This window comes from Mustelus asterias, chromosome 1, assembly GCF_964213995.1.
Source record: "Mustelus asterias chromosome 1, sMusAst1.hap1.1, whole genome shotgun sequence".
Lineage (NCBI taxonomy): Eukaryota > Metazoa > Chordata > Chondrichthyes > Carcharhiniformes > Triakidae > Mustelus > Mustelus asterias.
Window position 1 is genome coordinate 168,720,574 of NC_135801.1, and position 13,976 is coordinate 168,734,549.

Here is a 13,976-nt window from a genome sequence, read left to right on the forward strand (position 1 = left end):
TGAAGCGCATTACTCCCTCTACAGCTTGACCTAGCCCTGTCCCATTCCCTTGCCACAGAACATGTTAAAAAAGCAATCTCTTTTTTGATTAGAAAATCCTTGGTCACTGTGGATCTGGACAAGTGACATCAAGAGTGCAGGAACAGATGCTAACGTTTTCATCCAGCTATATGGTGACAAAGGGAAATCAGATGAGATGTGCCTGGACAACAACTCAGACAACTTTGAAACAGGACAAACAGATAAGTTAATGGTAGGTGGCGTATAGTGTGGGATTCAGCAAAGATCCATTAATTTGTGACTGTGTCCATGCGACTATGACCCTTCACCTCTCCACTTTACAAATTTAATGCATTCCAACCAAGTCAGTAAAGGTAACCAAAAGAGAAAATGCTGGAAAATCTCAGCAGGTCTGGCAGCATCTGCAAGGAGGGAAAAGAGCTGATGTTTCGAGTCCTTTGTCCCTTTGTCATCTGGACTCGAAACATCACCTCTTTTCCCTCCTTGCAGATGCTGCCAGACCTGCTGAGATTTTCCAGCGTTTTCTCTTTGGTTTTCAGATTTCAGCATCTGCAGTAATTTGCTTTTATCTATAAAGGTAGATTTGGATGAAATTCCAGAATTAATGGGTATTGATCCTGTTTCTCATGCAGCATTATTGTTGGGTACCTCACTGATCAATTCACCTGGCCCTCCATTACCACTTGGGACTTTGCTAGGGAATTAATCACTGCCCCTCTCTACATTTCCCTCCACAATATCTATTCATACGCTGACAAGGCCCTTGCCATACACAACATCCTGACCTATTCTAAAACTTGTTTGGTGTCAAACCTCCCTCATCGAACCCGTCCAGTCTGATGTATTGTACACCACTAACACCACCCACAGTGCAATGGTGTGGCCAACCCTGGAATGTGAACATCAAAGTTCTTAGCTCTTTAGCTCTTGAGGCTAAACGGATCAAGGGATATGGGAGGGAGGGGGGAATCAGGATATTGAATTCAATGATCAGCCGCGATCAAACTGAATGGCGGAACAGGCTTGAAGGGCTGAATGGCCTACTCCTGCTTCTAGTTTCTATGTTTCTAAAGGCCAGCATTTATTATCCATCCCTAATTTCATCCGAGAAGATGATTATCACATTTGTTTCTCTTCCTTTCTCATTTCAGATGCTCTTTGTCACTTCCCCAAGCCCCACCCTGAGTTTGTCAGTGAGAGGATCTCCCTCAGCCTTTGTATTTAGCAACACCCCACCTTCAGTCACCTTTACCCCTGTCACAGCTCAGCCTAGACTTTCTTCCTATACCACCTCTGGTAGATACTTGGCTAGTGTTTCTCTCATACCAGGTAGCAAAAAAATGTTCTCTTGTGCAAACATCGATCGTCACATCTTCACTAGAACATCGCCAAACAGACAATGAGTCTATCAGTACTTTTAGTACTACACAACCCTGCCCAGATCTGGTGCTCTCACTTCTGAGTTTGCGAAGTTTGCAGGTTCAGGCCCTTCTCATGAGCTTGAGGATATGCAAGGTGCCATTACGAGGGATTTCCTCAGGGATTCTCCTGCCGTGCTCTGTAATATCAGCCGAAACCTTCTTCACGCACGTCAATGGGTTCTCCCACAAAGTTAGGTTGGCAGAGGAGAAGGCCTTGGGAAATTCCCAGTGCATGTAAATACAAATCATTCTGTCTGGAAAATTCAGCAAAGACAGATGAGTTGGGCAATTCATGGACCAGAGAGAACAATCTGTACAGTATCAGAAAGGTCATCGGCAGGACACCTAACCCTCAGTTATTTAATACATTGCAGGGTTCAGCGTGGTGTTGTTCAATATTGTTTTGACCACTCTGAGCCACACCTTTGTTTGGATATATTTCAAAGGTCAGTATGCAGGGCTGTTAAAGCTCTCAGCCTCAAGCTTCACAATGGAGAAGAACTATTATCAATGATACACAGATCTGTTTAGTGACCTCTCTGTCACAGGGCAACGTATCTGTGGGTGTATCTCAAAGGACTTGTCTGCTTTCAGTAAGGTTTAAGCCAATCCCTATAGAGGAGGCGATGGCCTAATGGTATTATCTCTGGACCATTAATCCAGAAACTCAGCTAATGTTCTGGGGACCCGGGTTCCAGTCCCGCCACAGCAGATGGTGGAATTTGAACTCAATAAAAAATATCTGGAATTAAGAATCTACTGATGACCATGAAAACATTGTCAATTGTCAGGAAAAACCCATCTGGTTCACTAATGTCTTTCGGGAAGGAAATCTGCCATTCTTACCCGGTCTGGCCTATATGTGACTCCAGAGCCACAGCAATGTGGTTTATTCTCAACTGCCCTCCAAGGGTAACTAGGGATGGGCAATAATTGCTGGCCCAACCAGTGATGCCCATGTCCCATGAATGAATTTCAACAAAATCACAGCATTGCATATTGAAAGGCCATGACTGCATTGCACAGAGTAGAACGTGATTCTCTGTGGCTTGATTGTTCACTTCATGTGTCTTCTATCGCTTTGCAGATTGAACTCCCAGAATTGGGCACCATTTACAAGCTGAGAATCTGGCATGAGAAACGACATCCCTTTGCTGGTTGGCATTTGAATAAAGTAAGTCATTAAACTGAAACGATAAGAAAGAATGGAATAGGACAAGATGCTGCAGGGTAGGGTAGTGGTAATGTTCCCGGAACAGTAACCCAGAGCCCTGGACTAATGCTCTGGAAATAGCGTTCCAATCCCATCATGGCAGCTGGTGGAATTTAAACCCAATTAATTCATTCATTACTCATTTAATCTGGAATTAAGAGTTTGTATGGTTTCACAGTGACCCGTGAAGCAAAGTGAGTCCACACGAAGCTATCAGATTGCTGTAAAAACAACCTTGAGACCTCATGTGACTCCAGTCATGTGGTTGACTCTTATCTGTGAAAGGCTAACAAACTACTCAACTGGATGAAACCGCTACAAAAAAGGTTATAGGCTGCGATTTTACCCGCTCGCCCAGCCCATCGATGGGTGGAGCGAGCCAGTAAAATCCCACGAGTGCCGAGGAATCAGGATCACGCCTGTGATCTTACCGGCACCGGATTTCTGGCGCTGTCAGCCTCTCGCCCATTTCTGGCAAGATGCTGAATAATTTATTTAAATATATTTAAATAGTGATTTGCATCTGTTTAGCAAGGCCGGCACTCAATCGTCCAGGCTTACTTGCCTTTATGGCCTTGCTGGCAGAAGTTCTCTCCAGCGAGGAAAACACCTGCTCCCCATGAATGAGGAACAGTCATGTTGGTCTCACCATTGGAACTGGAGGCCATTGAGGTCCCTTGAGGCAGTGCCAGCCTGGTACCTTGACACTGCCAGCTTAGCACCTTGGCAATGCTCACCGGGCAGTGCCTAGCAGGGTCTGAAGGGGGGCCGAGTTTATGGGGGGGGGGCAGGGCCTAAAGCAGCAGGGCCTATGGAGTTGGGCCAGAAAGGGGCAAGGTCTATGGGGCGGGGCTGGAAAGGACGGGGCCAGGTCGGGGCAGCCCGATCAGGAAGGGAGGGGGCCCACTGCTCACTCTGCCTGAGGTTGGTGGCGGGAGGACGTGGGGCCACTGGCGCTCTGCAGGCGATCAGTTGGGGGGCGGGGGGGCTGCTGCTGCTATACCTGTGATCGGTGGGGGGAGGCATGATCAGTCTGGGCAATGGGGGGGAGGTAGTGGGGCTATACCTTCAGGGGTTCATGATCGACTGTGGGCCCCTACAATTGTGGGGGTTGTGCTGGGTTGAGGCTGGCGCCAGCAGCAGAGATTGGGAGTAAAAACACATCCAAAAAATGGATCTGCAATTCTCCCATTTTCACACTAGGTGGACACTTAGAATTTTTCTCATAAAATCCTGCCCATAGTGCTGTGGGTGTACCTGACTTAATGGACTGCAGTTGAAGAAGGTGGCTCACCACCATGTTGTGAAGGGCACTTTGAGGTGGGGAGCAAGTTCTCACATTCCATTAAAAATAAAGGAAATCTGACAGTCTCACTCCTTCCATAGGCCAGTTAAAACCTGCACTATTGTGGATTTTCATTTCCTTAGGTTTGGACCATACTCAAGAAATACATTTACTCTGTAGCTGAAGCTCTGTCCCTTCTGTGCAGAATCTCAGTAGCCCTGACCCGTGGCAAATATGGCAGTGGGGGGCATTTAGTGATGAGGGAGATTGATGGGTGGAGATTCTACCACCTTCTCACCTCCACCTTGGTTTAAGACCATAGAGGGAGTGCCTGTGGATAACATTCTTCCAGCATTCTGCCCCCCCCAACCTCTGCTGCTGGTTGCTTGCGGTCTCCCATGGAAGTTCCTCAGTCAAAGACCCTCAATACCTGACCAGAGGACCTGTTTTTAGGAAGGGGGGATGCCCCCTGAGAGCTAGCCCCCTCCCCTTATTGCCAACCTTCCATCACCGACCACTTCAGTGCAGTTCTGTCAAAGATGCTGTTTTTGTGAATGAGACATGAAGCCAAGGCCCTGCCTGGCCTCTCAGGTTGATGTGAAAGATTCCATGACACTCAGCTGAAGGTCAGGTCAAACTGAATTGTGACGTCCCCCATTGTTGGATAATTTCCACTTCTCACTGCCTGGGCATAAATATGAACCCCAGCTTCTTTCACGACTGGAGCTGAACTCTGCACCAGTTAGCACTTTTAAGAAAAATGGGAAGAACTTGCATTTATACAGAACCTTGTCATATCCTCAGGATATCCCATGAATTGATTTTTAAATGCAGCTGCTCTCACATTGACAAACACGATGGCCAAATTCCACACAGGACGATTCCATAAACATCAAAGGAGAGGAAGAAGCAGAATTTGTTTTTAGTTCTGTCGACAAGGGTAGCATCAACTCCTTGGCCATTTTTGAATAGTACTATGGACTCCATTTAACCTCTTAACATCCTCATCTCAACTTCAGTCTTGTTCTTTCTTTTATTCATCTGTGGGAATGAATGGGTGACATGGACATCGCTGGCTGACCAGCATTTATTGCCCATCCCTAGTTGCTCCTGGAGGGCAGTTGAGAGTCAGCTACATTGCTGTGGTTCTGGAGTCTGTAGGTCAGACTAGGTAAGGACGGCAGATTTCCTTCCCTAAAGGACCTTAGTGAACCAAGTGGATTTTTCCAACAATCGACAATAGAACCATAGAACCATAGAAAATTACAGCTCAGAAACAGGCCTTTTGGCCCTTCTTGTCTGTACCGAACCATTTTTTGCCTAGTCCCACTGACCTGCACTTGGACCATATCCCTCCACATCCCTCTCATCCATGAATCCATTCAAGTTTTTTTTAAATGTTAAAAGTGACCCCGAATTTACCACTTTATCCGGCAGCTCATACCACACTCCCACCACTCTCTGCGTGAAGAAGCCCCCCCTAATATTCCCTTTAAACTTTTCTCCTTTCACCCTTAACCCATGCCCTCTGGTTTTTTTCTCCCCTAACCTCAGTGGAAAAAGCCTGCTTGCATTCACTCTATCTATCCCCATCAAAATCTTATACACCTCTATCAAATCTCCCCTCATTCTTCTACGCTCTAGGGAATAAAGTCCCAACCTATTCAATCTCTCTCTGTAACTCAGCTTCTCAAGTCCCGGCAACATCCTTGTGAACCTTCTCTGCACTCTTTCAACCATATTTACATCCTTCCTGTAACTAGGTGACCAAAACTGTACACAATACTCTAAATTCGGCCTCACCAATGCCTTATATAACCTTACCATAACACTCCAACTTTTATACTCGATACTCCGATTTATAAAGGCCAATGTACCAAAGGCACTCTTTACGACCCTATCCACCTGTGACGTCACTTTTAGGGAATTCTGTACCTGTATTCCCAGATCCCTCTGTTCAACTGCACTCTTCAGAGTCCGACCATTTACCCTGTACGTTCTTCTTTGGTTTGTCCTTCCAAAGTGCAATATCTCACACTTGTCTGCGTTAAATTCCATTTGCCATTTTTCAGCCCATTTTTCTAGTTGGTCCAAATCCCTCTGCAAGCTTTGAAATCCTTCCTCACTGTCCACTACACCTCTAATCTTTGTATCATCAGCAAATTTGCTGATCCAATTTACCACATTATCATCCAGATCATTGATATAGATGACAAACAACAATGGACCCAACACCGATCCCTGCGGCACACCACTAGTCACAGGCCTCCACTCAGAGAAGCAATCCTCCACAACCACTCTCTGACTTCTTAGTATTCTGTAACTTGATTTCTGTGTCTGTGCACTGTTGGAGAACAGAGACCACTCCATCTGACGAAGGAGCAGCAAGCTCCGAAAGCTTATGGTATTTGCTACCAAATAAACCTGTTGGACTTTAACCTGGTGTTGTGAGACTTCTTACTGTGCTTACCCCAGTCCAAAGCCGGCATCTCCACATCATTCTTCCATTGAGCCAGTGTCTAATCCAATTTACTAGCTCCCCATGTATACTCAGCGACTGAACCTTCCTAACTAACCTCCCATGAGGGACCTTGTCAAAGGCCTTGCTGAAATCCAGGTAGACAACATCCACCGCCTTCCCTTCATCACTTTCCTGGTAACCTCCTCGAAAAACTCTAATAGATTGGTCAAACATGACCTACCACGCACAAAGCCATGTTGACTCTCCCGAATAAGTCCCTGTCTATCCAAATATTTGTAGATCCTACCCCTTATCACGCCTTCCAATAACTTGCCCACCACAGACGTCAAACTTACTGGCTTATAATTCCCTGGATTTCTTTTGGAACCTTTTTTAAACAACGGAACAACATGAGCCACCCTCCAATCATCCGGCACCTCCCCCGTGAATACTGACATTTTAAATATGTCTGCCAGGGCCCCTGCAAGTTCAACACTAGCTTCCCTCAAGGCCCGTGGGAATATCCTGTCCGGTCCTGGGGATTTATCCACTCTGATTTGCCTGAAGACAGCAAGCACCTCCTCCCCTTTAATCTGTAAAGGTTCCATGACCTCCCTACCTGTTTGTCCTATTTCCATCGACTCCATGCCCATTTCCTCAGTAAATACGGATGCAAAAAAACCATTTAGTATCTCCCCCATCTCTTTTGGCTCCATACACAGTCTACCACTCTGGCCTTCAAGAGGACCAATTTTATCCCTCACTATCCTTTTGCTCCTAACATAGCTATAGAAGCTCTTTGGATTTTCCTTCACTCTGTCTGCCAAAGCAACCTCATGTCTTCTTTTAGCCCGCCTGATTTCCCTCTTAAGTAGCTTCTTGCACTTTTTATACTCCTCGAGCATCTGACCTGTTCCTTGCTGCCTGTACATTTCATACAACTCTCTCTTCCTCTTAATCAGTGTTACAATCTCCCTCGAGAACCAAGGTACCTTATTCCTATTTACTTTGCCTTTAATCCTGACAGGAACATACAAACTCTGCACTCTCAAAATTTCTCCTTTGAAGGCCTCCCACTTTCCACTTACATCCTTACCAGAGAACAGCCTGTGCCAATCCACACTTCCCAGATCCCTTCTCATTTAATCAAATTTGGCCTTTTTCCAGTTCAGAACTTCAACCCGAGGACCAGATCTATTCTTATCCATGATCAGGTTGAAACTAATGGCATTATGATCACTGGATCCAAAGTGTTCCCTCACACTCACATCCATCACCTGCCCTAACTCATTTCCCAATAGGAGATCCAATATTGCATCCTCTCTCGTTGGCACCTCTATATACTGATGTAGAAAATTCTCCTGAACACATTTTACAAACTCTACCCCGTCTAAACCTTTAACAGTATGCAAATCCCAATCTATATGTGGAAAATTAAAACCCCCTACTATCACAACTTTGTGTTTCTTGCAGTTGTCAGCTATCTCTCTGTTGATTTGCTCCTCCAATTCTCGCTGACTATTGGGTGGTCTATAATACAACCCCATTAATGTGGTCATATCTTTCCTGTTTCTCAGCTCCACCCATAGGGCCTCTGTAGACAAGCTCCCTAATCTACCCTGCCTGAGTACCGCTGTAACATTTTCCCTGACCAACAATGCCACCCCCCCCACCTTTTATCCCTCTGCCTCTATCCCGCCTGAAACATTGGAACCCTAGAACATTGAGCTGCCAGTCCTGCCCCCGTTGTAGCCAAGTTTCACTAATGGCTATAATGTCATATTTCCATGTGTCTATCCACGCCTTCAGCACATCTGCCTTCCCCACAATACTCCTGGCATTGAAATAGACACACCTCAAAAGGTTATTTCTACCACACTCAACCCTTCCATTTGTGATTTTACTTGAACTAACCTGTCTTTTTACCCCTGCTCCACTATCTGCTCTGACACTCTGGTTCCCATCCCCCTTTCATGGTCATCAGTAGATTGTTTCATGGTCATCAGTAGATTCTTAATTCCAAATAGTTTAATTCAAATTCCACCATCTGCTGTGGCGGGATTCAAACCCGGATCCCCAGAACATTAGCTGAGTTTCTGGATTAGGAGTCTGGCGATAATACCACTAGGCCATCATCTCCTCAGGTATTTTATTGACTTACTTTGGATTTCACATTTTGGACCATTATTGTCAGAATCACAATGTGTGTTCTTTTTTCCAGAGGATGTCAATTCATATTGTGCTTAAAGAAAGAACACAGGGCTTTCCTATTCATTTCCCTTTTCCAGTTTTATCACACAGCCACATCGGATCTCTTTTGACATGAGAAGTTAGCAGAATAACCCTATATCTCAGGTTTTAACGGCGAAACAACTTTGTTAAAAGCTGACAGACTGACTGAACAATAGGCTAGGCTCAGCCATCTTTAGCTGCTCCATCAATCACCGTCTGTCCATCATAAGGTCAGAAATGAGAATTATTGCAGAATGTTCAGCACTGTTCATGATGCCTCAGACATTGAAGCCACCTGTGTCCATATGAGGCAAGACCGGGACATGCAGGCTTGGGCTGATAAGCCCCAAGTAACATTCATGCAACACAACTGCTAGACAATCACCATCTCTGTTGTGTATGTGGTGTCCGTCAGAAGTGGGTCACTTGACTTGAGGCACCATTGGGAACTGTGAGTGAGTAATCACCCCACAGGGTGAAGTCCTCTCTTGGGTAGGATCATCAAGCAACAATGTGGTAAGCATGAAAGGACTGGAGCTTCAGCTGCAGGGCAGCCAAGCGCTGCAAACTCCGGTACCAAGTTTCGCAGATCCATAAATATCTTTTCTTCCTAAAAAAAAGTCTGAAACCACTTGACAACGCATAAACGACACAGCATAACAATCTGCAGCAACAGAGAATCCAATCATCTTCCCTTTATACTCAATTACATTACCATCATTGAATCCCCCACTATCAATATCCTGGGGGTTACCATTGAACAGAAACTGAACAGGACTAGCTATATAAATACCATGACGACAAAAGCATGTTGGAGGTTGGGAATTCCATGATGAATAACTCACTTCCTGATACCCCAAAGCCTGTTCATTATCTACAAGGCACAAGTCAGCAATGTGATGGAATACTCATCAGTTGCCTGGATGAGTACAGCTCCAATGACAGTTAAGAAACTCAACACCATCTGGGACAAGGCAGCCCGTTTAATCATCACCCCATTCATTACCTTAAACATTCACTCCCTCTGCTGTGCAAAGTTAGCTGTCTTACCATATACAAGATGCACTGCAGCAACTGGACAAGACTCTTTCAACAGCATCTTACAAACCTGTGATGGCTACCACCTAGAAGGGTGCAGATCGATGGGAACGCCACCACCTACAAGTTCCCAACTGGCTGCTACTTAACTACAATGCAGCAGTGATCGCACTTCAACTATAATTCATTGGTTGTAAAGGGTCATCCTGACATGACGATATGAATGCAAGTCTATGTTTGCTTTTCTCAGCGTAATATCACATTCCCTGACAAAAGTTCTCACTTCACCTTCTGATTGGTCTGACAGTGAGAGGTCAGAATACAACTCCAAAATCAGAATGCAACAGTATTCTGGGTGTCAATAATATTTGTGAGACACGAGCGGTATCGGCAATTGTTGAGTATCAGGCCCCCAGGTTAAATGGTCACAAGAGAAGATCATCACAGATGCCCATTAGGGAAGGAAATCTGCCGTCCTTACCCGGTCTGGCCTACATGTGACTCCAGAGCCACAGCAATGTGGTTGACTCTCAACTGCCCTCTGAACAAGAGCAACTAGGGATGGGCAAGAAAAGTTGGCCAGCCAGCAGCGCCCAAGTCCCACGAATGAATAAAACAAAAGGAATAGCAGTGTTTAAGTCCAGTGAGTCTTTGGAGCAAGCACCAGAAACCACACTCCAGGTTTTGGGTACACATAAGCAATGCCATGGGAAATGTACTATTTTAAAATATGCATTTGATTGACAAATAAATATCAATACTACCTGAGATTTAATCTAGGTGATTGAATATTACCAAGTGGATTTAGGTCCATGTCTAAATTATGATACACACACCAAGGACTAGATTTTTGCGATGACTCCAGAGACCTTTGTGTGGTGTTTACACATTCTCCTCATGTCTGCATGGATTTCCTCCGGGCGCTCCAGTTTCCTCCCTCAGTCCAAAGATGTGCGGGTTAGGTGGATTGGCCATAGTGAATTGCCCCTTAGTGTCAGGGGGACTAGCAGGGTAAATGTGTGGGATAGGGGTTGGGTGGGATTGTGGTCGGTGCAGACTCGATGGGCCGAATGGCCTCCTTCCGCACTGTAGGGATTCTACTCTATTCTACCTTTGAAAATGGAGGGCAGGACCTGGATGTGGAAATGCTGCCCCATTTCCAACCGATACAATTTACATCAGGCACAAAACATGAATCTGCAGAGTTGAAAATAATACTGAGTTTAAGAGAGACCTTTTTTTGATGCTACAAGGGCCTTAAACCCACAATTTGGGAGTCATGAATTTATGAAGGAGACATAAAATACTCCTGAAGGTCACGTAAGATCTGTTTAAGTGTAATGGTCTGAAGTTATTTAAATCCTTAGCTCTCTAAAAACAAAACAAAAAGTTGAAACTATCCGTTCTTCCTGTGTCTGCCTGCGTTTCCTCCGGGTGCTCTGGTTTCCTCCCACAGTCTGAAAGACGTGCTGGTTAGGCGCATTGGCCGTGCTAAATTCTCCCTCAGTGTACCCGAACAGGTGCCGGAGTGTGGCGACAGGGGATTTTCACAGTAACTTCAGTGCAGTGTTAATGTGAGCCTACTTGTGACACCAATAAATTGACTTTAAACTTTAATACTTTAAACTTTAGTGCAAGTCCAGCCCAATGTGTGCATGTGCTCTAATTTACTGCAGGTGACTTTAATGAAATCTCTGACGAAGGAAAAATATAATTTCAAATGTGGCCGATGGCTGGACATCAATGAAGACGATAATGAGATCATACGGGAGCTGCCTGCTGAGGGAGACTGTGTCGATGAAGTCCTGCCCTGTGAGTGCATGAGTGAAGTAGGAAGGAAGCCAGACAGACTGTATTCAGACTGCCTTTTGATATTGTCTGTGTTATTATTGCTGCACTTTTATTTGCTTGTCCCTTTCCTTTGTTTCTGATCTCCTGCTGGCTTTGCGCAAGTCCCCGACTGCCATTTCCAGGAGGTAGGCTCCCCTCACGTATCTCTGGCACTGCTGCACCGTCAGTCCGTGTGTGCAGTCTCCCCACTCTTCAATCTGATCTCACTCATCGACTTCTTCCACGCCCTCCCCCACCCCCAGCCACCCCACCCCCGTCCAATATCCTAACACTCCAAAACCAATGCAACTTCTGTGCACCAGGAAAGCTGTCCAGCAGGGTGCTGCTCTATATAAACAGATGGGTTGAGGAGCGGGTAGGATAGACACATCGGCAGAAGAACCACTGTGGGTATCTTGACCTTGGGTGGTCAACCAGGGGTTATCGATTCAGCTGCACGTTATACATCTCTTCAGACTTTCATCTCTGTGGCTTCAACAGAAATGTCAATTTGGAGATCGATACATAACAGAATCTATATCATTCATTATACAATTTCATCTGAAGCCAAAATTACTCCCCCTATTTTCATTCACTCCTGCAAAATGCAGGTAGAGCCACTTATTATAGTGTGAGATCAGCAGCCTTTTATACTTTTTCTTTATATTCCTTCACTCTCCCCTCCCTCCATTTCAGATGCTTTTATTTTCTTTCCACCATGACATGTGCTAGTTCCCTCTGAGGAAGAAGCATGAACAATAGCTACTGCTGTATGAACAGCTAATAAACATAATACAACGCCAAGGGGTATGCAAGTAGGCAGGAAAGTGGAGTTGAGATAGAAATTTTGCCATGGTCTTTTTGAACGGTGGAGCAGGATGGAGGGACTGAATGGCGGAATTCCTGTTCCTTATGCTGTTAGGGTGGCAGCCTCTTCAGCAGCAACTCCCATTGCCTTCCACAATTCACCATCAGAACCGCGCTGCTATCAGAAGCTCAGTGTGTCCAGGGAAACACAGACCTGCAATCCACAGCTGCTGCTCTGAGTCATATTGTGTCAGTAATCTCAAACTGACTTTGGGCACCACTGGGACACTAAAAGCAAACCCTGCAAGGTGTATCCTCACCCATGGTACTCATTTTGTTCTGTGTGTGTTCCTCACAGTGGTGAAGTACCGGGTTATCATCTGCACTGGCAACGTGAGCGGCAGTGGCACAGATGCCAATGTCTTTATTTGCCTGATAGGCCTGAAGGGCGACACAGGAGAGCGGGTGCTTTACGACAGCAAGAATAACGTCAATAAATTTGAGAAGGGCAATGTGAGTACAATATGTGCGTTTTGTCAGAAAGAAATTGTACCCAGTTTTATCAGGACTGGATATATTTATTTACCCAGTCTGTCCCTATCCTGATTTACCCAGCCAGTATTTTGCTGTATTTCCTATATTCAGGCGGATGAGTTTATCATTGAGGCTGTAAGTCTGAAGAAGGTGACGAGAGTGCGAATAGGACATGACGGGAGAGGCGGGAGCTGTGGCTGGTACCTGGACAAGGTGGTGGTGAAAGAGGAAGGAGCACCTGAGTCGCAAGCTGTGGAATTTCCCTGTTACAGGTTATTCGTTTTAACTGCCTATTGTCCCATTTTACAGGAGAGTATTGGTGTGCCCACATGTCTGTGCACATTGTGCTTCTGTACGGGGTACGGGAGGGGCAAAAATAAAAACTGTTAGCAAAAGGCGGAGGAAGACAATAAAAACACATTTCTATTTATCGCAGGTGGCTGGATAAAGGTGAAGATGACGGTCAGATTGTTCGAGAGCTGGTTCCAATCGGAGATGCACAGATGCTTAAAAGTAAGTAAGGATTTTGTCTGAACGTTGCAAATGTGAGTCATCCAGATGTCTTCCCACATAAAGGGGCTTGCTGTCTTCAACAGTGAGGTTCCTTCTGAAGGCGTTCGATAATTTCCAGAAGGCGTTCGATAAGGTGCCTCACAAAAGGTTGCTGCAGAAGATTGGGGTACACGGAGTTAGGGGTAAGGTGTTGGCGTGGATTGGGGATTGGCTATCTAACAGGAAGCAGAGAGTTGGGATAAATGGGTGCTTTTCTGGTTGGCAGTTGGTGACCAGTGGCGTGCCGCAGGGATCGGTGCTGGGGCCTCAATTGTTTACCATTTACATAGATGATCTGGAGGAGGGGACTGAATGTAGGGTATTCAAGTTTGCTGATGACACGAAGGTGAGTGGGAAAGCGAATTGCGTGGAGGACGCGGAAAGTCTGCAGAGAGATTTGGATAGGCTGAGCGAGTGAGCGAGGATCTGGCAGATGGAATATAACGTTAGCAAATGTGAGGTTATCCACTTTGGAAGAAATAACAGTAAATTGGAATATTATTTAAATGGAGAAAAATTACATCGTGCGACTGTGCAGAGGGACCTGGGGGTCCTTGTGCACGAATCGCAAAAACACAGTCT

General features: G+C 45.5%; 1 protein-coding gene across 1 annotated transcript in view; it reads left to right on the forward strand.

Annotated features, from left to right (window-relative positions):
• The window catches only part of loxhd1a (lipoxygenase homology PLAT domains 1a), a 160,387-nt gene that overhangs the window by 59,886 nt on the left and 86,525 nt on the right, over positions 1 to 13,976 (forward strand). Inside the window, exons 10-15 of the mRNA XM_078198217.1 lie at positions 93 to 253; positions 2,530 to 2,616; positions 11,348 to 11,483; positions 12,667 to 12,821; positions 12,954 to 13,114; positions 13,279 to 13,355. Coding sequence (XP_078054343.1) covers positions 93 to 253; positions 2,530 to 2,616; positions 11,348 to 11,483; positions 12,667 to 12,821; positions 12,954 to 13,114; positions 13,279 to 13,355 — 777 coding nt within the window. The remainder of the gene's footprint in view (positions 1 to 92; positions 254 to 2,529; positions 2,617 to 11,347; positions 11,484 to 12,666; positions 12,822 to 12,953; positions 13,115 to 13,278; positions 13,356 to 13,976) is intronic.